This window comes from Amblyomma americanum, chromosome 6 (assembly GCF_052857255.1).
Source record: "Amblyomma americanum isolate KBUSLIRL-KWMA chromosome 6, ASM5285725v1, whole genome shotgun sequence".
NCBI classification, from domain to species: Eukaryota; Metazoa; Arthropoda; class Arachnida; order Ixodida; family Ixodidae; genus Amblyomma; species Amblyomma americanum.
In genome coordinates, this window is record NC_135502.1 from 43312078 (window position 1) to 43335812 (window position 23735).

At 42.6% G+C, this 23735-nt stretch overlaps 1 protein-coding gene across 4 annotated transcripts in view; it reads right to left on the reverse strand.

Annotated features, from left to right (window-relative positions):
* Positions 1-23735, reverse strand: part of didum (dilute class unconventional myosin) — a 55107-nt gene that overhangs the window by 25728 nt on the left and 5644 nt on the right. For all 4 annotated transcript variants that reach the window (XM_077669263.1, XM_077669264.1, XM_077669266.1 and 1 more), the window contains exons 5-15: positions 16686-16830; positions 15029-15185; positions 14248-14473; positions 12997-13104; positions 12116-12237; positions 8641-8906; positions 7532-7613; positions 6376-6516; positions 4330-4536; positions 3662-3793; positions 2895-3079 (exon numbers count right to left, since the gene is read on the reverse strand). In XM_077669263.1, coding sequence (XP_077525389.1) covers positions 2895-3079; positions 3662-3793; positions 4330-4536; positions 6376-6516; positions 7532-7613; positions 8641-8906; positions 12116-12237; positions 12997-13104; positions 14248-14473; positions 15029-15185; positions 16686-16830 — 1771 coding nt within the window. The remainder of the gene's footprint in view (positions 1-2894; positions 3080-3661; positions 3794-4329; positions 4537-6375; positions 6517-7531; positions 7614-8640; positions 8907-12115; positions 12238-12996; positions 13105-14247; positions 14474-15028; positions 15186-16685; positions 16831-23735) is intronic.

Sequence of the window (23735 nt, forward strand, 5' to 3'; positions counted from 1 at the left end):
AAAACAAGTGCACTGATCAGTTCTCACGGTGCCACAAGGAAGAAAAACTCTCAGAATGTTTTGCAGGCTTTGCTGCAAACCACGCCAGAAATGCAACAGTATTTACAACTTATTCAGGGCATACCCACAGTTTTATTCTGGTACAAACATCAGGAAGTTTATTACAGAACCCCACACCAAGAAAAGGAAAATGGCACGATAAAATTATACACCACTGGCAGGGAAAACCCGCAACATGTTTTTTGGCATGCTCTTTTATCTGCCGAATGATTCGTAAAATGCACAACAGACACAACAGAATGGAAGGGCAGATTTACGGGTCACTCTCTGAGGGGGCGGTAGGGGGCAGTCCTATTTGAACCATGTATTTCTTACTTTTGTTTTTCATGAGAAAAATTGGGTTTGGCATTGTTCTTCTTATGTAAAATTTCTAGCTTAGGGGGGAATGCCATCAACACGCATAAAATACAACTGTACGGGGGCACCACAGTTGACTACCACAACGAAACTCAGTCTACAGTGAGATGCACATGTAAAGTAAAATTGCCACACAAGTCTCGCTGTCCTACAAAGGGTTCTACTAAGGGTTCTCCCTTTGCGGGACAGCGGGAGTGAACCCTTAGTGGGACAGCGGGACTCATGTTGTCTCACTTCCTTCAAGTGCCGGCAAATGGGCAACAGTGCTCCTACATACCATATTTTTTAGTGAATACTGTGCCATCAAACAAACAAACTGTTCAGTGTGTTTTTGTATTTCAGTGGTAGGCCTCCTTGGTGTCCTGTATGTTTTTACAAGTGTAAATCGCGAGTGTAGTGTTTGACGCGGCCCATATCAGCAAAAAAAAATAAAATTTGAAAAATTATTTCGCTTTTGAGCCTTTTTCATCAGTCAACTGCCTCAGAATATTTCTTGAAGTAATTTTCAATTAAATTGCAAGTTTTTTTATATGCCGTTAAGACTAAGGTACAGATACATACCAAATTTGAGGTCTTTTTATGAAGTCATTGGTACAAATTTGTACCATTTTTCTTTTTGACAAAACAAGTAGTTGAAGTGGCTTGAAAGTAGAGATGTGCGAATATTCGAAATTTTGAATATGAATCGCATATGAAACATATTCGATTCGTATTCGTATTTGAGAAATGATATTCGTGAATTTCTTAATGTTCGAAAATTCCCGAACACTCGGCAGCGATCATATACCGCGCCGACTTTCGTAGATTTGATTATGGCAAAAGCGCAATATCTGGGCAAATCATCTGAATATAAAGTTAAAGTTCCAGGAAAACAATATAAAGGGCCTGTTCTCTTTTTTCTCCATCGTGTATCGCGTGGGCCGATTGCATTCCGATGCCGCTAGGCTTGACCTTGTGCGCAATTCCGCAAGTGGGCTTTCCCACATACCACATGTGCTGCGAACAAGATGGAGAACGACCCGCTTCTAACAATTTCAACGCAAATCCGTGCTTATTTTTTTATCCTTCTGTAATATGTTATCTAATTAATGACCACGGCAATGGCATTCATTCTGTCACCTTAACTCTCTGAGCGTGACCACCGCCGTCTTGTTTTGGTCAACCATGCTATGCGAGAAAGCCTACTTGCGGAATTTCGCATGAGGCTCCCGAAGGGGCGAGTTAAGGTGTCACAACAGGGCCAGGGCAGGCGACCCTGTAAAAATCCCACCTATTGCATGGTGCACTGTAACTATGTACCTCTTAAGTGGGCGTAACTGCAGGCATGACAACGTTCGGAGGGACCCTGTCACTAGGTAAAAAAAGATAGCCTGGCCGCGTAGTTTTGGTTTCTGAGCTTCGCCACTCGCCCGTGGCAATGGCAACTGTTGGCCCGCGCATTCGCCAGTAGTCCAATCTCAGCACCGTGCCGCTTTCAGACGCTGACTGACGCGTCGCTGGTCATTTTTTTTCCCTTTTTAGAAGCAGTCTCACCATTTCGACGTCGATGTGCGTTCCCATCTCGCTTATGTTCGCGATGTCTACCAGCACGCTGTAACTTGGTGCTCGTCACGGGATTACAGGTGTTTGCACGATAGAGCCGCCTCATAGACTACCGCATTTTCGGTATTTTTTTTTAATGAGGGGGGGCACGGGGCATTTTATTAATCGACCTTCGAATAACCCGGACATTTCTGTCGGTTCTTTGAACTCCGAATTACTGAGGTTTTATTAGCCATTGTTATTTTTGCTTCCAGTCTTGTCATGTTATGGATTTCATTTTGCCTGACCACATTATGGGTCGGATACTGTTATGCTGTTCAATTAAGTAGTATACATTTCTGCGCACATCATGTTTTTTTTTTATACGGTGCTCAGGCAGTCTAGTTTTGTTTATTTCAGTCGCAAAGGCCATACACTATTTTGAAAACAATATGAGCAACAATTCTTGCTTGTTTATATTTTATGAATTTATTTTTTGTGCTGACCAGATATTCGATATTCGATTTGATATTCGAAGCCATTTTTCCTTCATATTCGTATTCGAAAATTTCAATATTCGTGCACCCCTACTTGAAAGTGATGTCATTCATTGTCTAGAGTCATTGTGAGTGCAATCTTACCGTTGGAATGCATGTGAGACACTAATACCACTTGTGACTTATGAAGGGCTAAGCACATTTCTTAATGTTTAATCAGCAGAATATCAACAATATGTTCTTACAATGTTTGTCAAATGCAGGAACTTGGTTTAACTGAGTGTTTTTGAATGAAAGTCTACTGTACTTTGAAAATGCCACACAGTTCAACTTAAACTGCCAAACTTAAAACTGTCTGGAACCTAATGAACTTGAAGGTGATTTATAAGCCGGATTTTATAGTTGTCCAAAAAAGCATATCAGTTAGCTCTCTCATACTGATGACAGATGACTGCTCACCTTGATGGGTAGCCAGCTGCACTGATCCGAACCGTTTCTAATACACCACATGCCCTCAGCTGCTGGACTGCTCGTTTAGTGTCGAAACTGAAAGCTGCCTTCTGGTCGTTTGGCTTGATGCAACGGACATAGTGGGGTGTCGTGGCATTCAAGGTGCTCATTAGCAAGCCAAGAGAGTCACGAAACTGCCAAAGAGAAATAAGCTTGTTACTAAAAGCAGCTATAGCACAGCGTCCTACAAAAGCTCTGAGCATGCTTTTGGAAAGACTGCGGCAAGGTTGCAGCCACTGACCCACCATACAGACAAATTTACAGCATTTACTCCTTTACACCTAATAGCACTTACTTCTTTACAGCATATCTTAATGAAACAACCTGCCATAGCTTAATGAGAGTTCAGTAGGAACCATGTGAGTAATTTGCAAAAGCAAAGTGATGCTTAACACACATCAAATGCCATTCGGAATTCTGCTAGACCATGCTTAACATAAAATGAAACAATTCAACACAACAACATGGTAGCCATGTTGTTGCCCAAAAGAACTTTTCAGATATTTTTTGTTACTACTGGCGATGCATGCAGCAAAAATTCACCATTTTTTTTAAATTATAAAACCAGATGTTACAGCACCTGCATGACATGCGACCATATGCAGCATGCTGAACATAACACTGATTTTGCAAGGTTGGGAGAGCAAAGAGACTCCCTACGGCATTAATAAACAAATTCTTTAAAACCTTTTGCACTGTGTGAACTGTAGAGTCACCTGTGAGCCCACTGTTTTCTTGTGTTGCTTCTTTGAAGACGCGGCAGGCTGCGCAGCTGCAACTCTGACCGCTGGTTTCAGCCTCTTGTTCGACGACTGCTCATCTTCAAATAGCTCTGCTACCAGTTCATACTGCACAAGAAACCCATACAATGTAAGTGTATGCTAACAACCAGTAATAAAATTCGGCATTCTGAGGGAGAGCTGCAAACAGTTTGCTATTCGGTTTGCCACTAGTCAGCCAGGCTGCACCCGAGGGCACCCTATTATCTCCAGTTGGCCCTGACTGCTGGCTTCGGGACTGCATCATTGCACATTTATTCCTTTGAGTCGTGTGCATGCAGTCATGTCATCCCACGGGGAACTACATAACGTGGGGCAGGGCAGGAGGGGCTATGCGTCTTATATTTGAAGTCTTGGCCAGCGAGGGGTATGAGTTGGGAGGTCGACATATAGGCAACAATATACAGCATATATTGCTTGTTATGACCCTTGTACAGTTTTTTAGGACGTGGTCACAAAATTTTTGCATAATTTGCACATCCCCTTTTGAAGCCTTTATTTAAAGAAAAAAGTGCACAAATTATGCGAGTAAATACGGTAGTTACATATTGTTAGTGCATTAACATTTAGCAATGGCAGCAGAGCAAAAAGCTGATTGCTCTCACCTGACTAGCCTTGAGGATATTGATATGTTCTTCCAGCACGGTGTCCCTGTTCTTCTCGAGAAACCCATTTGACTCATAAGTGACATCATCCGCAAAGTGGTGGATGATGAAGGCAGTGTTGGACAGGCGGGGCTTCTCAAAATGTTTCCACTGCTTGCACTTTTCAAACAACTTCCCACACCACGATTTATCACTTCCCTTCGGAACCTGGAAGAAAAGGCCCCCAGCAACTGTATTTGCTATTCTTCGTAATAAAGACTCCTTTACAGGAACACTGAGAAAAACTTCAGGTTGCCCTAGATTGATGCACTACAACTTTATAAGAACGAAGTACTTATTTCCACAGAAAATGAAACTTATAAAAGCTAGAAAAGAGTGAACAAATGGTAGGCAGTTGTTGCCACCACCGACCACGTCAGGCAAGATTTTTGCGTTGCAGACGACAGAGAATTAAGGATTGCGAAAGCCCCAATGTTACGTAATACAACTTTTTCTTTGACTTTTGTATTGCGACTCATGTATTGCTACTAACAGTACATTTTTATGGCAAAAGGAAGATGAAAACAAAGGCAAAGCGTGAAAAATTAAACGAAGCAAACCCACAACACTCAATGCCTTCACCGATACCATCAGTGTGATCTGAGTGACGAGAAAAAAATATTCCAGTTTTAGTTCCAAATTTCTCAAAAAATGATAGTCTTTTACTGTGGAACAACAACAACAACAAGGCCACAAAGGCCCATCAATTGGATTTTACTAGCAAAAAAAACCTGATGGAGTTGTCCCGAGTCCCTGCAAAGCCAGGGAAGTGAGAACATAATTCAATAAAAATAAAAATAAAATACGAGCTGAACAACATGCAAAACCTTCCATTAATTAATGGTGCCAGCATCACAAAGAGCACAAAAGCACATCTTATTCACATATTGCAAAAAATTCTTTAAATACAGTCGAAACAATGAAATTTTCAGGGAACGTGTTTTTGCGTGCCGATTACAAATATGACATCTAATTTCACGTAAAACTAGTGCTTATGCCCTTGTGTAGTGTGTTCTTTTATTTTTTGCCGAGAGCTTTCAAGAACTCTTGCTGCAAGGAACTTGCTAAAATGCATGTCATTGTATTTTTGTGACATCAAGGACTGCAGTAAGAATAACATTATCGTCCTGCCTGTCATAGTAGCTGAGCTATGAGGTTTTGAAGTTGACACTCCAGAAACAGGACTGCAATCTTTTTGGCCTGTTTCTGAAGTACCAACTTTATGATAAGCAGGATGATAATTTTACCTTTATTGCATTCCTTGATGCCAAGACAAACCACTCATATGCATTTCACCAAGTTCCCTGCAATAAAATTTCTTTAAAGTTTTGAGCAAAAAGTTACATAACATATTACATACGCACACAAGCGCTAGTTTTGCAAGAAACTAAATGGCATGCCTGGAATCGGTGCACAAAAAAACATAACCCCCCAAAGATCTCAGAATTGTGACTTCATAAATAAAAATTTTTTTTTAAGGCCAGCTTCCCCCCTTAAAACTAATTTTTTTGAACTTCAGCAGCTAATTTATTTTCCCAGCTGCTGCACATTTACCCCTGTTAACACAGCAGACCTAAAAAAGATTAGCACTTGTTTGCAAACATGGAGAAGGCCCATACCGCTAATCGTTTATATTTGATATTTGTCAGCACAGTGCTCACAGCAGTCCAGTGTTGACTAAGGCAAAGAAAAGTGTGCTTAACTTTGAAACTTATCTGCAAGATAAATTTGCTTCACACAAAGCTGCACAAAAAGAAAGTTGCCCGTAATGCTGTGTCTGCAGTAGAATTACTGTATCAGAAATAATATTGCAGATTTATTCAGCAAAAAAACATGCAGTTGTGCATTTACCCTAAAGCCACAAGAAAAAATGGACATGTGCTGCCTTAATTCCACAGTTAAATATAACGTAAGGTAAAAGTTACAATTGGAAATTCACAGAATTAAAAAGTAAAGCAATTACATCTTCGTGACTTTTTTTTTTCACAGAAAGGGGCATGCACTCACCCGACATTCTTCATCCAGCAGGTCCAGGACGCCCAGCTTGCTTTCAATGAGATCAATGCAGGGCTGGTTGTCATAGAAGTCAATGAACTTCCACTCTATCTGCTCCCTTACATACTCCTCCTGCTCCAGCTTGAAGACATGCTGAATTGGAGTGGAAAGACATGTTTGGAAACGTGCACCTTTTTTTTTTCTTCAGTTGCCGAGTTACACACGAGGGTGCTGCTGTCACAGCCACATACTTTGAGCTAGGGGAATGTACAGACCCCTTCGGATATGGTGTTAGCACAAGTGTATCTTAACATGATTTTTGTTAGTCTGCGTTACTGCTGGGAAGTAATGGCTGGACCTTACATTTCCAACCATTTGCGACAAACGGCATGGTATCACCTCAAGCCAGGCATGAGAAATGAATGCAGGAGACTGCTTCTCAGATGGGCACGCCTCTGCATTTTATGCAAATGCCAGTGCAGCTAAGGGAGCTTGTGCTTTGGCTTGCTTGCTTAGCATGCGTCAGAGCTTTAAAAGGACTAGAATAAGCTAAATTGTTTACTTAACTTCCAACAGATGACACGCACATAGGGTAGTAACTTCCGATTCGCACGACTTGTTTTGTCTGGTTTTTAGTTCCTGTTAGGATGTCATGCGTCGTGAATTGCTGGAGCTCACATTCTGAGCCCTTTGAATCAAGCTGCGTGGTGAAATGTGAAGCCAAGCATGTGAAAATAATGCAGAAACTGTTCAATTGGTACAATCTTTGAACAAAACTAACCTTAACTTAAACCAAATCAACCCACTCTTGAATCAAACCAAGTCTTCTCTATCCGAGCAGGCAAGGCCTTAAGGCTGGTTCACATGCAAGTGACTGAGCGATTGAGCGGCACGTCACAGCGAAAATTTTCAACTTGTTGGAACCTCGCCGCTTATCGTCACGACGACTCAAAACAGGATTTTCCGCCGTGGTGGCAGGATTCGCAAGCATTTTCACTTGCATGTGAAACAGGCTTTAGGAGCATGCTTAGAGGATGATGCCTCAAGGTGTGTCAAACAGGCACGACTGGTATTACAGCAGGTGCTATGGAAAAAAGAATGGAACTAGTGGCTAAACACAAGCCCCTGTTATGAAGGTGCTCGGAGAGGCTAATTCACTAGCACTTACCATGTTAAACTGTTGCTGGAGCTTCTCATTTGCATAGTTTATGCAGAACTGTTCAAAACTGTTTGTCTCAAAAGTTTCAAATCTGCAAAAAAAAGAATGTTTCAGAAAATATGATTGTGAATTGCAGGGGAATCGAAAACATTGCTAATTTCAAGACAGGCATGAGAATACAGAACTGCATATTTGTTGGAATCCCATAGATGTTGGTTTAGCCTTACATAACTAGTACTAAGTACAGCTTTCATTTCGTTTCATTTTATTTTCTTAAAGGCCCCATGAGTGGGTTATTACACGAAGGGTGGGAACTAATAAAGAAATCATTCTTACAATTGCACATAGTATTTTTTTACATTTTCATTGAACTTGGATCAGCAGGTGATGGTGGAGAAGAGCCCCCCGCCCCATAGTTTGGTGTTGATCCATATAGTGGGGCACCTACAACACCCCACAAAGAAGCTGAAATCTCTGAAAGTCAGGAGGACCCTCATCTTCATCTCTTGGTGCTTTTATAGCTCTATAGGCACCATAACTGCCCCATTATACAGTCCAAATGCCAACCCTGTGATTCCTATCCCAGACTATTTGTGCATTGTTTGGAACCCCATAAGTTTGTGGATGTAAACAAATTCGAATCTGTTCAAAAAAAGGCTGTCCATTTCATTGTTTGCTAATATGAAAGATTTTCTGCCTTCTCATCTGTATGACCTGGGGCTCACGTCATCACAGCGAACGTGCTAAGTTCTTGCATAAATTCATTAACTACCCATGATTTGAGTCACTTGGCAATTATTAAAAATTTTCTGAACCGTCACCGTCAAGATGCTATCACGAATTAAACATTTCATCGCTCGGCCCTACTGACTTGTTCAAATACGGTTTTTTTTGCACATGCAGAAATTCCCTTCCTTTCTCCTACAGAAACTTCCTATAAAAACTCCCTTCCTGGCTATAATCTTGCTCCGCCATATGTGTATTTTTATCTCCTCCCATAGCCTCAAGCGAGGGTGCAGAATGGGAAAACAAACAAATAAATAAATACCCTTTTTTTACCCCATCCTTTCACACCCCATCTCTATGCTGCTGTTGCAACACGAAGCCAGGGTGCTCACCCGTATATGTCCAGGACGCCAATGAAGCGGTTCACCTTGTCCTTGAAGGAGAGCGCTTTATTGATCCTAGAGACAATCCAGTCAAAGAGGCGCGCATATATGTGCTTGGCAAGTGCATCACGGGCAAAGAAGGCCTGGTCGACAGTCATGGGCTTCGTGATCACCTCACGCATGCTCTCAATCCGGCGGTTGCAGAGCCACACTGAGATCTGCTCCTTGTCAATGCCCAACAGCTCGGACATGATCACAACATGGGAGTCCTTGGGCTGAAAAAAAGAGAGAATGGGGGGGGGGGGGGGGGGGGGGGGGGGGGGGGGGGGGGAATTATTAAATGATCACGAGTTAAATATTAGTGCATAAAAATCTCTCAATTCACTGCCAGATTCTGCGAAAAAGTATTTCCTAGTTAATTACAATTACTAGTTTTGATAATCACTCCCTGGAAACATTCTTGACTCAATTTGCAACAAACTGTTTATATTTGAATTATAAAAATTAGATAAGTGCAGAGAATCAAGTGAAGAAAAATAATGTGTCATACAACATGAGAAAAGCCTCAGGGATTAGCAAAGACCGCACAAGTTTTCTTACACCCCTATAACCTTCAGGCTGGATCACCTGCCAAAAAGCACGTATGCACCAAATACAGTAAACGCTCATTAACTTAAGCCCTCCTACCTCGCAATACCGCTTCAGGCAAAAATTTTTTTATGTTCTCACAATACACTCCAATAGGTACCGTGCATTTGTCACCAACTTTCTTGAAAGGATTTGAAATGCAGACATCTGGCAATCTGGCCACTAAAAACTAACCGAAAAAAATTGGCAGCGGCTTAGCTCGGCTATGCCAGGATATACGTAGCGAAAGCCAAGGCATAGCTTGGTAAGCCTTGGTTAATCTTGATTGCAAGTCCAGGTTAGTCTGGTTGTCTGGCTAGTTGTTGTCATGTGGTTCGTCACGCAGTTGGTCACGTGACCAGTCACATGGTTGGTCACGTGGTGTGGTGCGATCACGGTGGGAATGCGGGCACTGCGAAACTGAGAGTTCGTGGCCAATGTAGCTTTCGCTACAGAAAAGGGACATCAGAGAGCCGTTTCCATGACCTGCGAACCATGCCCCAATTGAATGAGCAAATTAATACTAAAAGTGACACAACCACCATGGTTGATGACTGCTGACACCTGATATCAGAGACCTATGAAAAATCAAAAAAAAAAATTTGCAGCTGCAAATGTAATGGTTCTGTATGTGCTAGCAGGTAGTTAGGACAGCATCTTGTATATTGCAATTTTTTTTTGTTCTTGATGCTTAAACAATGGTTTAGTTTGGTTTATGAGGGTTTAACGTCAAAAGGCGACTCAGGCTATGAGGAACGCCACAGTGAAGGGCTGCGGAAATTTCGACCACCCGGGGTTCTTTAACATGCACTGACATCGCACAGTACACGGGCCTCTAAAATTTCACCTCCATCAAAATTCGAAATCAAAGAATTTTTTCCTTAAAGGAAAATAAAGTTGCGGTATGCCTGGGTTGTTAAAGGACGCCACTTCGCAAATATCCTCCAGCAAGAATTTTTTTAATGCGTTTTGTAGAAGCTGAGTTATCTGTAGCCAAAATTTGAATTTCAGCGCTTTTGCTCCTTTCCTCTCCCTCTCGTCACTTTTTAAATTTTTAAAAGCTGAAAGGTTAGCGCCCTCCACCAGCCCCACTGCCTACGACGAGCGTGGGAATTCCCTGGTTAGCTTCCTGACCCGCCGGAGTGACACAGTTTACTGGCCGCAGCCATGGTAGCTGCCCGACACCTGAAAAAATCTAACCAACAGCCATCTCTGAAATGGAATACGCAATAGCATGCGACAGACGAGGGCGCGAGCAGGAAAGTCGCCGGAAAGGGCTCGCCAACTTCTGCACGCGATTGTGGGTTCTGTGCTGCGTGTAGAAGCCTATTATTTGGCTCAAGTGTTTATGACTAGGGAATGCAGTGATTGAGTGATTTGGTGTACTCTGCTCAGAAGGTGTTTCAGAGCCCCTTTAAAGCTCATTTAATTTCTGCGAGTAACTTTAATAATGTATGCAGGAGCAATTAAGCTAAATTTTGATGCGTTCCAAGGGAGCTATCTTGGCTATTTGTATGAATAAAATTTTTTACCCAATACCACAGAAAATCATTTTTCCCCAAGGTAGGGAAAGAGTTAAGAGAGATTGTGGTTTGTGGAGTTTAATGTGCAGAAGCAGCATGAGCACCTTGAGGGGTGACCAAGTGGAGGGCGCTGGATTAGTTTTGAACAGCAGAGGTTCTTTGATGTGCACAGACATCACAGGGCACAAGGATGTTTTTGCATTTTGCCACCATCGAAATGTGGTGAGTGCGGCCGGGATTTCATCCAGCAAACTTTGCGTCTGCCACCAGAAGCCAAAGCCCCGAAGTCACTAAGGAAAGCCCTTTCACAAGAAGTTCAACAAAGGATAACAAGAAGGCAGCTCAACATCTCGCACTACCTATGAAAAGAAATAGAGTCACACAATGTGAAACAGCCTTCTATCAGAGATTCCGCACCCACACTCATTTTCAGTTAAATGTTCAAAGTCTCCAGTGCAGAGGGCACTGGATGAACTGCTGGTTATAGTCTTTTTAAGACACAAGCTTTTGATTTTACAGTAAAATTGAGCTCCCAAGATGGCGTAAGAAAAAACTGCTGTGTTTACACACGCAATTTGCGCCCGCACATAATTTGTGCACCCTCAACTTTTACCTGGATTTAAAAAAAAAAACCTTTACTCTCATATTTTGTGCTCTCTGGTGCTCCAGACCACTAACATGTATGTGGATGTGCACAAGGTAGGCTTGGGAAGATCGGCACAGCCGCATCGCCGTGTGCAGTTGCGAAATGGCGAGTGGTGAGGGCATGAACTTTGCGCCATTTACGTAGCTCGCTCTCGCTGGCGGTCGCCTTCCCAGATGAACAGTCACACTGGTGGTCGCTTTCCCCATTGCTTTCCCGGGCAACAGTTGCATGCGTGCCCAAATTCGAAACTACTGAACCGTTTGGTGTTCGGTTTGCCGCTAGTCAGCCGGGCCGCACACAATGCGTCGTTTTATCGCCAATTACCTCCTTTGCTGCCCACTGCTGGCTTTTCGTTTGTATTGTTGCGCATTTATTGCTTTGAGCTGCGCACATGCCGTCATGTCATCCCGCAGGGAGCTACATAACGTAGGGCAGGGCGAGAGGGTGTATGCATCTTTCGTTTGAAGTCAACTTTTTTCTTTTCTTTTTTTTTTTGCCAGCAAGGAGTGAGAGTTGGGGGGGGGTCGACGTGTAGGTGGCGATGTACAGAATATACTGTGTGTTATGATCTTTGAACAGATTTTGGGATGTGTTCAGAAAATTTTCCGTAATTTGCGCAAACCCGTTTTGAAGCCTTAATTTAAAGAAAGCTGCCCAAATTACGTGAGTAAATACGGTAGATCCTCACCTGCACCATGCAACACTCGGCATCATCACCCCGTTCGCCGCCTTGCACAACTTCCACGTTGCCCAAGTGAAGAATGGCAGCCAGGATACGAAAGATCATTTGCTGCTGGCTCTCTGTGAAGCCTGAAACAGCGCAAGCACAACAGAAAGGATCAGTACAGTGTCTTATCACCTAAAATACAAATGCCTTTATTCCTTTTTTAACACCATTGTGATGTTAGGTGCATTCAAAAAGCCCATGAATGGCCCCACCTAAGAGAGCACCCCCCAAACTACTGGAAAAAGCAACAGCAACAGAGTACATACAGAAAAAAAAGAAGCAAAAACAGGTGTACCTAGCTACACATGCATGCTTAATTTTATATGAAAAGTAGTAGTAGTAAGTGTTCAATTCAAAAATAATAACAAAAGGAAGGTAAAAGATTTTTGCTAACCCCGGCATCTGCCATCACTGCGGTGGCGGCACCTGAGCTGGCGCAGCGGAAATAAAGGATAGCAGGCAGTTTGGAGAAGTGAAATGAAAGAGGTGAGGGGACAGTAAGAAAGGATAGAGGGAGTGGTGATATACTATACACTATTTACATAAGCTAACATTTATGAAAATTGAAATGCTATTTTTGAATTTTCGATGGCAATTGAAAACTCAAAAATAGCGAAAGAAATATTACAAGCAATACAAGCAGAATAAACACATATATGCATTTTGGGAAGAAACTTCTAAAAAGGCGTACACTATATACAACTGGTGAGAGTGCATAACATAACTTGTAGAGTTAGATTTTGTATTTTATACATATGACATTCAGTTGATCAGCTGGCACATGCTTCGGGACCCTTAGCAAGAACACTCTAGTGTATCATAATATTAAGCCATTCACTCACCGAGGAGTGTGAACGCATTTCTGGTTGTTTGAAAAGAATTTGCATCGTCAATGCCTGTTATATGTGGTGAATCGCCCTGGTTTGTGTAGTGAAATGTAGTTTGGTCACCTGTAATGCACACACAAGAGCACTGCACCAATGAGCACAACCAAAAAAACACACTCAAAATGCTGTTCATAAACTCAGTAACCTAAGGCTGAAATTCAAGAGCTATAAGACATTTAATGTAGAGTGAGTAAAGCACGAAAGTGTACCTTCAATTAAATGCAAACAAGCATATATGTAGCCCAGAAAAGCATTCACGATAAGAAATCCTTTATGTCAACAGCTAGCACACTATGAGATATTATGTACAGTATTCAGCAGTATAATGTGACGAAATTCCATACCATACAAATTCAAATCATTGCACAAGTTCAATCCTAGCAACATTGAAAGCTATTTATCCCCGGTAATCATGAACTAACTGTTGTTATTGCTTATTTTTTTGGCTATTTTGAGATGCCACTGTTAATGCAATGCCCCTTGATGTAGTTTACACGTATTCTACTTTGAGTTTATTTTACTAATGATCTTCTTACAGTTGAGATCTTTGCATTACTACAACTGGAACAAGTGACTACTTCTTTAGTATTTGTTGAAACTTATTTTGCATTAGGCGGCCCACTGACTATTTTTTAACCATGGGACCTCCTACTATACCAATTTTCGGCACCCAATTTTGACATTATGCTTAATGTTCATTCAACTTGACTCGACCCACACACTCCATTTGAACTCTTTTTTTTTTTCTACTGTTGCAAGTGAAATGTATGGTTGCAGTATTTGCAAAGCATATGCATTGCAAAAACATATGCGATAAACTTAAGAACATCGCACCAACTTTATGAGAAAGGCAATACAACTGCAAATCCTATTGTGTTTGAGGGGTATAGAAAAAGCCATCATTATGCTCCCTATGCCTAGCCAAGCATACTGGAGATGTTAAGGAGTCCCTGCAACTGTATTTGCTTAGCCTGGAAGACTGACACAAGGATGCACGGAACCACTAAAACAACTTTCTATAGTAAGACTTTTTCCTTGACCTACCGTTTCAAGGTAGACTCTGATATGATATTATACCTCACGTATTGCAGCACGCGCGCATCAACTGCACGAAGCTCTTGTGAAGATGCGCCACAGCAATGTTGAGTACCTTAAAGTAAACATGCGCCCGCTACAGTGAGGTTGAGTACCTTAAAGTGAACATACCCAGCTGTAAATCTTGCAATTCGTCGAGATCCGCAGAAGCACACAGCTGGTAGAAAATGTGGTAGTTGCGCTCTTCAGGAGCTTGGAAAACAACCCGAGATTTTTCTAGTAAGTATGTCCTCATGTTGGCACCAATGATGTTGAACCTGGAGTTGAAGTCTATCTCTATGTACTTCCCAAATCGAGAGCTGTTGTCATTTCTGGTTGTTTTTGCGTTGCCTATTGCCTGTTGCGACATAATGAGAAAAAGAGGTGCAAATAATTGGGAACCAGAATTCCAAAAGTGAATAAAAAAACTCGCGCATCCAAGCGCACTTCATGAAATGTCCATTCAGTATTGAGAAACCGAAAGTAGACTAAACAATATTAATCGAATGCACGCAACATAAAACTCAAAAGGAATGATACTGCCCCATCCGTTTCTTGACAATGATAGCACTTATGATAATTTTCAAGCTCGAATACTGATTTCACACTTCTGTGCTTCACTATAATGCGGCACTGAGTGCAAAAAGATAAGCCTCCAAAACTGGCAACGATACAAAATCGACTCTCTACTCTGTTAAAAACTCCTGATCTTGACAGAGGCAAGAACTACCATTCTGATTATACACTGAAATATCAGTTCAAGGAATGTTCCATGGATTAAAATCAACGTTACGTGAATTTTAAACACCTGCCTTCATGCTTATAGCAGACAACTTTCTCAAACTGCAACAAACGATTATGCCTGAGTTCCCGACATTCAGTACAATGAGCAAAGTGACAGATGTGCACTTACCTCCATGATAGGATTGGATGCCAGCACTTTCTTTTCAATGTGAGTCTCTGTGGAGGAACCTCCAACAGTAGCGAAATAGCGCATGGCATACTTAGCAGAGACAGTTTTTCCAGCTCCAGATTCCCCGCTGACTATTATGGATTGGTTCATGTTTTCTCTGCAGGAAACCAAAACACAGCTTCAATTGAAAAACAGGGAGCAGGACTCGGATAGGTAGGCTGTGGGCCTCACTAATGACGGCCTTCCATTGGTCTATCTGTTTTTTGTCTGTCTAAACCATTTGTCTACCTGGAAATTTGTTTGTCAAGACCAGAACCCGTACCAAACGTACTCTAATAAATGTAAGAGCACAATAAAGCTCTACATCATGATACATGCAATGCACTATCATGAAATCCCAAATAGGGCCCCCCCTTGAATAAAAGCCACTCCTCCTCTGCATGTTCTTTCTCCCTCAGCTACTATATGGGCACATCACCCATAACACAAATGCTGATGAGTGACACCACTTGGGAAGACAGAGGGAACATGGTGGATATACTGACAATTCATTGTGAAACAGCACACAGAAAAAGGATAAAACAAGAATAGAACCGGAAGAAACAGGAGTGCACTAGCAACTGATGTGAAAATGACTCGTGCATCAGTTTGGCATCAGTTGTATTGTTGGACAAAGAACGCAAGTTATCAGGAATTAAGTAGGCTTGATCACACGCGCTGTCATATTTTTACTTCAACATACTATAGCACCACTTATTGGTGGCTTTTGCCGTTCGTCCATCCATCTGTATTTTCTTTGTATTTTCTGTTATCTCAAAAACACAGTGTCTTTATGTTTAGTTTGGATTTTGGCTGCTGAAGAGTGTAGAAAGAAGACGCACTTGCACTTCAACGAGTGAGTGTTTTCAGATTTTGCGTCAGTTGCTAGTGCACTCCTGTTTTGTTTAGTTCTATTCTTGTGTTTCGTCCTTTTAGTATGTGCTGCTTCACGACCAATCATATCAACTGGCCCAACATTCAACGTTACTAAAGATACTGACAATATGCTATGATGATCGCCAAGGAGCAAATTGAAAAAGCATTTACGGCTCTATGCTCACACATTTCATATGTTCAAGCATCACCTCATACAAAGGGCAAGATGACCTGGCAGTCACAATAATCCATCACCAAAAGGCAAAGACAAAAGTGGCACACACTGAAAGTAGGGTTGAGCCAATCAATGAGCGATGTCAGTAATACCAACTAGCCTCAAATACTAATTTTGGTTACGCTTACTTTCAGTATAGGCTAATTACTGATCCAGAATATGCATCTCAATTACACACCCCAGTAAAGCGGACACCAGTCCAAATATTTTGCCTTAAATTGTAACAGCCGCTTTCTGTCAGAAATAACTAAAAAAAAAGAGAAGCAACCAAGACAATGAAAGCATCTCAATAAGGTGTAATTTAAAAATCATGAGCATTTTATGCCAACAGTCAAGTAGACATACCAAGTTAAACAAATACTGTATTAGGTGAAAATTGAAGCTAATGCTTCATTCAGCTAAATCAGTTCCAGCACAGCTGCTGTGAAGCACTTACGCATGAAAGTAATTGCACGCTACTAATATTTGTAGCAAAGTTCAAATAACAAGAAATGTCTAAACACACACCTCTCCATTTTTGTGTAAGCCTCCTCAGACACAGCAAATATGTGGGGGTCCAAGTCACCCATAGCTTGCCCTCGGTATGCAAAGATGGTGTCATTGCCATAAATAGGCAGCTCCTCATATGGATTGATGGCCACAAGCACGATCCCTGAGACATGCAGAAAAAAAAGGGTCAGAAAGTGTTATTAAGATGTCAGTAAGACACGGGCAAATGTGTGCAGCATATCAGCTGACTCTGAACCGTAAGGCAAGAAAAAAATTGGAGGGGACACTTACGCTGCTTGGCTCCGCCTTAAGGGGGGGGGATGCTAGGCTGAAGAGTCAACTTTCGAACTACTGTGCCAATTATGATAAAAATTTCAAGGATCGTTTCGCTTCGTGTCATTCGACTATATTCTAAATTTAGCTGCCATAGCACGAATAGAAAAATACTTATAGCTGTCATATATAGCATGTAGGTCTGTTAGTTTGAAAAACTATCACTTCAAAAATAATGATACACTAATTGTTTGTGGTTAGATACCTTCTAAATGGTTTGGAGTATAGCATAACGACAGTTACATTGTTTTTTATGTCATTTCCAAAAAAAATTGATGGCATTTTAGCATTGCTAAGCACTAAATATTACGCAAAAGAATGTTTTTGCAGGTGGACACCACCGCCATCTGTTGTTTGCTGCAAAGGCCCAGGCACCCTATCCATCTTGGGGCAGACCGAGTTGCCTGAGGCTTGCCACGCTCATTTTAAAATCAACCACGTTACTCATATCCTCTAAATCAACTGAGTAATTTTTTCATCGTTATTGCCAACTTACCCAAAGAACGCTGGCAGGCTACTGCTCAAGTGCAGAGTTCCTGCAACAATGTTGTCAACGCCAACGCGTTTTGCTCCAGTGCCGCGTTTATGCCAACGCATGCACCGCACATCTGTCACTACCACCACATAGCTAAAAGCACGAATGAGGTGTCCAATGACCCAGGGAGCCAGTTATGCGCGTTTCCTTTCCTTTAGTGATTATCTGAGAGGCTACACGTCCGCCAGCAGATTTTGTGGGGTTGGAGGCTAATAGTGCTTTTTACGCACAGAGGGAAGTTGATGAAGACGACAATGTGCAATGCACAATGTGAAAGCGTGGCAGTTTAACACGAGGCGTGATCGGTTACGGCGATAGCATCATGCTCTCGTGCAGTGGCCAGTGAAGCTGATCTGTTCACGCCGCTGCGGGTTTGAAACCCAGTCGCAGCAAAATTGATTTTATTTCTGCAGGTACCTGAGAGGCTTCAATCAAAGAGTGCCTTTTTCAGGATTGCTAGTGAAGTAGTGCTTTCACATTATAATGTCACCGCTTTAAAATCGAACTTGATTTTGTCTGTTGTCTATATGTATCAGACATACGTTAATTTTTTGCGTTAGAAATTTCGGGATCTAAAAAGTACCTTGTCTTGTTCCTGAGAAAATGTGAGTCCAGAAACCACCTTGAAAGCAGCTTTTCGCCAAGCAGCTTGAAAATGATAGTTTTCCTAACGGTTTTGTTTTCCCAAAAAGTGCAAACTGAGAAAAATAGGTTCAAATATTTCAGTACATGCTATTGAATTTTATGGCCAAAAATAATCAAAGTGCCCTGCTGTATATATTACAATCAAAATTGCCGTTTGGGCGAGTTGGTGTGACATGATTCGAAAAGACCAGCGCGGAAACAGACAGGGACACGAGAAGAAAAAACACTGACGACAGGACGAGCAGGACACGAGAAGAAAAAACACTGACGACAGGAGCAGCGCTCGTCCTGTCGTCAGTGTTTTTTCTTCTCGTGTCCCTGTCTGTTTCCGCGCTGGTCTTTTCGAATCATATATTACAAGTTGGGCCCTCTTCTTCCAATATGGCGCTACTTAATAGCAATTGCTTCCAGTTTCCTATCTTTTTCAGCTTTAGAGCTCTCCAACACCTTTGCCAGCAGTTGTGAAATGCTTTCCTTGGCGGCTTGGTTTGCTGCAGAGCTAAAAAAAAAATCACGTCGAACAAAGCCAAAATGAGGTCTGGCTTAGCACGACTCAGAGTGGCACGAAAACAGCGTTTGAAGGTCACATGCCGTGTTTCCGCCAATCCAAGCTTTTGTTATGGTTTCCCAGCCAATCTGCAGTTCCCACGGCCAAAATTATGCTCTCTTTTTTAGTGTTTTGCTGTACTCTCAACAGAAGGTATCCTGTGACTTGAAAGCGTGAAAAACAAACTTTATAACGTGGATATTCACTTCGCATTCGGTTTCTTACCACTCTGCCGCCACTTACCACTGAGCCGCCGCGGTGGCTGAGTGGTTATGGCGCTCGGCTGCCAGCCCGAAAGACGTGGGCTCGATCCCGGCCGCGGCGGTCGAATTTCGATGGAGGCGAAATTCTAGAGGCCCGTGTGCTGTGCGATGTCAGTGCCCATTAAAGAACCCAATTTCCCGGAGCCCTTTACTACGGCGTCTCTCATAGCCTGAGTCGCTTTGGGACGTTAAACCCCTATAAACCATAAACCAAAACCACTCTGCAGCCGTGTCTTGAATTCAAAAGGCAGTCATAAGTGCTTTCAACGACGAACACACAACACCGTCTCGTGAAAAGTATTCATTATCTTTTCTTCTACTGTGCAGATAACAATAAAACTTAGTGAGAAGTTTCTTTACTAAATCATGAATCCAAAACAACACAAACTTAAAGACTCGTTTTTTTTGTGTGTGAAAACCGCCATTTCAGCCCCACATCCGCCTTACGAGTATAATGTGGTAGCATTAATGGATTAATGCCCATATATGCGGAACTGATATTTTGGACTTTACATTCATAGATCACCTAAAAGTCTCCATACAACTCCTGGCACAGTGGTGCAGTGATTAAGTGATGCACCGCTGCCCTGCGATGCCAGGTGCTGCCACCGGTGCGGCTTGTGCGACCCAGGTTGCTCGAGAGGTAGAACAACCTCTAGCAACAAATCATGAATTTAACTGCCACCTGCCACGGTGGTCAGTTTGTTCACAAACCGGTGGGCAGGTTGTGATGACGACACAAGGTCGTGCGACCCAGGTAGCCCACCTAGGCTGCTTTACCAGGGATTTTTGCTCAGAACACCGATGACGCTTACGGATTTTCTGCAGAACAGGAGCCTTAACGCTCCCGCGTTAAAATGAACAAAGGAGCAGGAAGAAAGGCCTCTGTACAGTAGCCAACACTGACGAGAGGTTTGTCATCATCAAGAATCTAATATTTTCTGTCTCTCTCTGCCTTTCAACAGGGAGGGTCATAAATGTGTCACTCCTCACATGAATGATTATTACCCTTTATTTCTAAACTCTGTCCCAAGATTTGTTGGCAAAGTAGTGGCAGCTACAGTGTACACATGAAAGTTCCACCACTGCCCAAAAAAATACAGTGCTTGTCATAAGACCTCTCTCTTCACAACCTCCGATTCTCCAGACATTCATGCAAATCAATAGTCGCATTACCTCAGTTTATCCAAGCTGATTTCTTTTTTTGTATGCCTGGTGTTCTGTCCTAGGTTTCAGTTTCGTTCTACTTAGATTGGATTTGGCCTTGTCTATGCACATCTGTACTTTGGATTGCCATGTGATCGTTCCACATAAAAACCCATCCTGCCATTAATAAAACATCATTCGTCAAGTTTTGCTGAGTCTCGACTCACTTCTTGCGGCCGTCCAGGCCGAGACCACAATGGCGACGAGTACGGGATTTATTAGGCCCACTGGCCTAGCGTGAAGTGGCTTTCATGAATTAGTTTAAATGTGACGACGCCGTTTTCAGTTCTTTTCTTCATGGCCTATTTCCGGCAGCAAATTCAACTTCTTCATAGTTGGACCGGAGTCTGCTTGCCTCCTCCTACGTCGTCATCGAGGACCAGGCCACTGCCAAGGAGCTGCATTTGCCCGGAGTACTGAAGCTTTGGAAAGCGAGTGAGTGCGTTCATCACCGGCATTTCTTAGAAGCATGAAGAGCGTTCTTGTGAAATTGAGCAAGGTTACGTTCTGAGACGCCTCGAGTTCAGCCAGTTGAGGAGGTCGCAAAGCCTAGAGGACCTATGCAATTACTGCCATTGCGTGCAACCTGTTGCTGCGCAGACGAGGAGGGAGGAAGACGACCGTTGGTCGCCATTTTCTGTAACCTGCAATTGTGAATATCGGGAGGCCGCCAACCTTCATGTTCAGTATTCAATGTGGATAAAATGAACCGCAAGTACGTTGTACTGGGTCAGCATTTTCATTAGCAGCGATTCAGGAGGCCACTCTTGTTTTGTAGCCGGCCATTGCAGGAGCCGGGAAGCTGCTGCCGTTTTCATGACCGGCCATTGAGAGACCGGGAGGCCGCTGCCGTTTTCGTAACCGACTATTGATGAAGCCAACCGCCATATTGAGTATTGCTTCGGGAGGCCAATGCGTCATTTCTGGAGATGACGTTAGAAAGTTGAATTGAGAGACGACTGTACTAGAGAAATACAAGCTGTGAACAGATAATCAACGAAAAAAAAAATGTCAAACACGACGCAAGGGTTCTCCGGCGTTCAGGCGCCCGACACTTTCCTTCAGAGACCGGGACGGCCGGCGGTGCCTTGGGCACAGTAGACGAGTTGGACATTTTCAGTCAGTCTGCAATAGGCGTCAACCTTCTGTGAGAGAAGTGCAAGAATACGCGTCAGAGGAAGATTACATTCCAGCTACGGCATATGCGTTGGAGGAAGAGATCATTCCAACTACTACTGTTCATGACGTAAGAACGATGAAAACATCTGTGCCACCTTTGCAGCCTGTTCCTTTTCCAGAGAAGCCTTGGCAAAAGTTGGCAATCGACATAGTCGGCCCGTTTGAGCGAGCGCCTCGACATTGTCGCTATGCCATCACTTTAGTTGATTATTTTTCGAAATGGCCTGAGGTGAAGATGACAGATAATGTCACAACTACAGAATCACAGATTTCTTACTCGATGTTTTTGCCCATGAAGGCTATTCAGAAGAGATAGTCTCCGATCAAGGCCCTCAGTTCATGTCAAAGGAATTTAAGCAATTTCTGAGTAACAGGGCTATCAAGTTAACTCATTCCTCGATATATCACCCACAAGCCAAAGACAAATCGAAAGATTTAACAGAACCTTCAAGTCTATAATTGGAACGTCGGCCTTTGAAAACCACAATTGCACAGTATTTGGGTATATATAGATCTACACCTTATACCACAACAAGGGTGGCACCAGCAGTTCTCCTTCAAGGCAGATGCCATCGTACAAAGCTAGATATTGTTGGATTTCCTTCATTTCTGTCATTGTTTGCTGAGAATCTATATCTAGCTATTCAAGATTTGAGGAAAAGGATGGAGAAGAAACAGATGATAATGAAAGAATACACAGATAACAAATGTGGAGCACGACCACCCAGAATTCAGCCAGGGGACTTTGTCAAAGTTCGTAAACCCCTCATTCAATTCAAAGGAGACAGACGTTTTTCCGCACCACGGGAGGTCATTCAAGAAGATGCTCCAGCATCATACCGCCTAGATGATTGAAAGCTACGGAATGCTTCTAAGCTGGCAAAAGTACAGAGACAAATGAATCAGGAAGAGGATGAACATTTTGATTTATTTCAGTTACCTTTTCCCTACGATTCTAAAAGTTATGCACAGGATCAAGGCTCGGCAGGCCCAGTGTTTGCTCGGCAGCCTCCTGATGCATCATCGGTACCCCAGTCTTCAGAAGCTAGAACTCGCTTTACCATTTCTTCACAGCCACCAGCTGGACAATCCATGTCGTCCCACCTCCACAGAGATGTGAGTGATTTACCTGTGAACGGGTGTGATGTGCCTTCTGGCACAAGTGCTCAGTGTTCAAGTGATTTATCTGTGGGCAGGCAAGACGTGCCTCCTGCCTTGCGTGCCCAGTGTTCAATGCTGCCTGATGAAAGTGGGCCAGCCCCAGCTGTTCCGCCTAGGAACACACGCCAACAGCAGGCTTCGGAACCTAGACTGAAGAATCCAGTTTGGCATCGGATCGACCGAGAAGGAACACTCGCAAGCCATACTGGTTTAAGGACTATATGTCCCAATAACTTGTCTTGCATTCTTCTCCCTTGTTTAAGAAGGTGACTTGCTGTTCGTTTGTATGTTTATTCCGGTTTAGTAGAATTGGCCGATGTTCATGTGTGTATATTCCGGTTGAGCAAAGCTCACCGATGTTCTATGGTCGTGTGGACCTTTAGTTTTCATTGATGTAGGATGCTTCTTCCGGCTGATTAAAACTAGCCGATATTCAAAGTAATTTCATTAAAACAGCAAGGAGGAGCATTTTATAAGATATCATTTTATTTGGATGAAGGATTCACTGCTCATGGGGACGCCCATCACCAGATTCCCTGGGGACGTTCAGGGAATAGACAATTCATCCAAACCTTAATGATATCACGTGAGCTCCAGTGTCTGACGTTACTAGTAGCCTTCAGTGACGCTGCCCTAGCAGAATTTGTTGAGCATTTTTGACGATTTCAGCTTGCCATGCATTTAAGACAACTCATTATTTCTTTTAAAAGGGGGGGGAGGGGGGGGGGGGGGGGAGATATATCTCCGATGGGTATATTCATTGTTTTATATGAAGTGTTTACTATTCTTTTCAGATATTCAGATCTTTCAGATATTCATTGGTTTGATGAAGTGTGAAATGTTCGTTTTCGATGAAGAGTGAAGTGTTCATTCACTGTTCTTTCGGGATGGAGTATGAAATTTTGTTTTCGGATTCAAAGCTTACATAGGAGTAGGCTAATTTCTGTGTTCAGATATTTGTTCATGTTGTATTTGTATAACTTCGCATTAAAAATTTTCCATTCAATTTCAACTTTTCACCAATGTTTGCTTTTACCCGAAGGGAGGGAGTATGTTGTGTCCTAGGTTTCAGTTTCAGTTTGGTTCTACTTGGATTGGATTTGGCCTTGTCTATGTGCATCTGTACTTTGGATTGTCATGTGATCTTTCCATATAAAAACCCATCCTTCCATTAACAAAACGTCATTCGTCATGTTTTG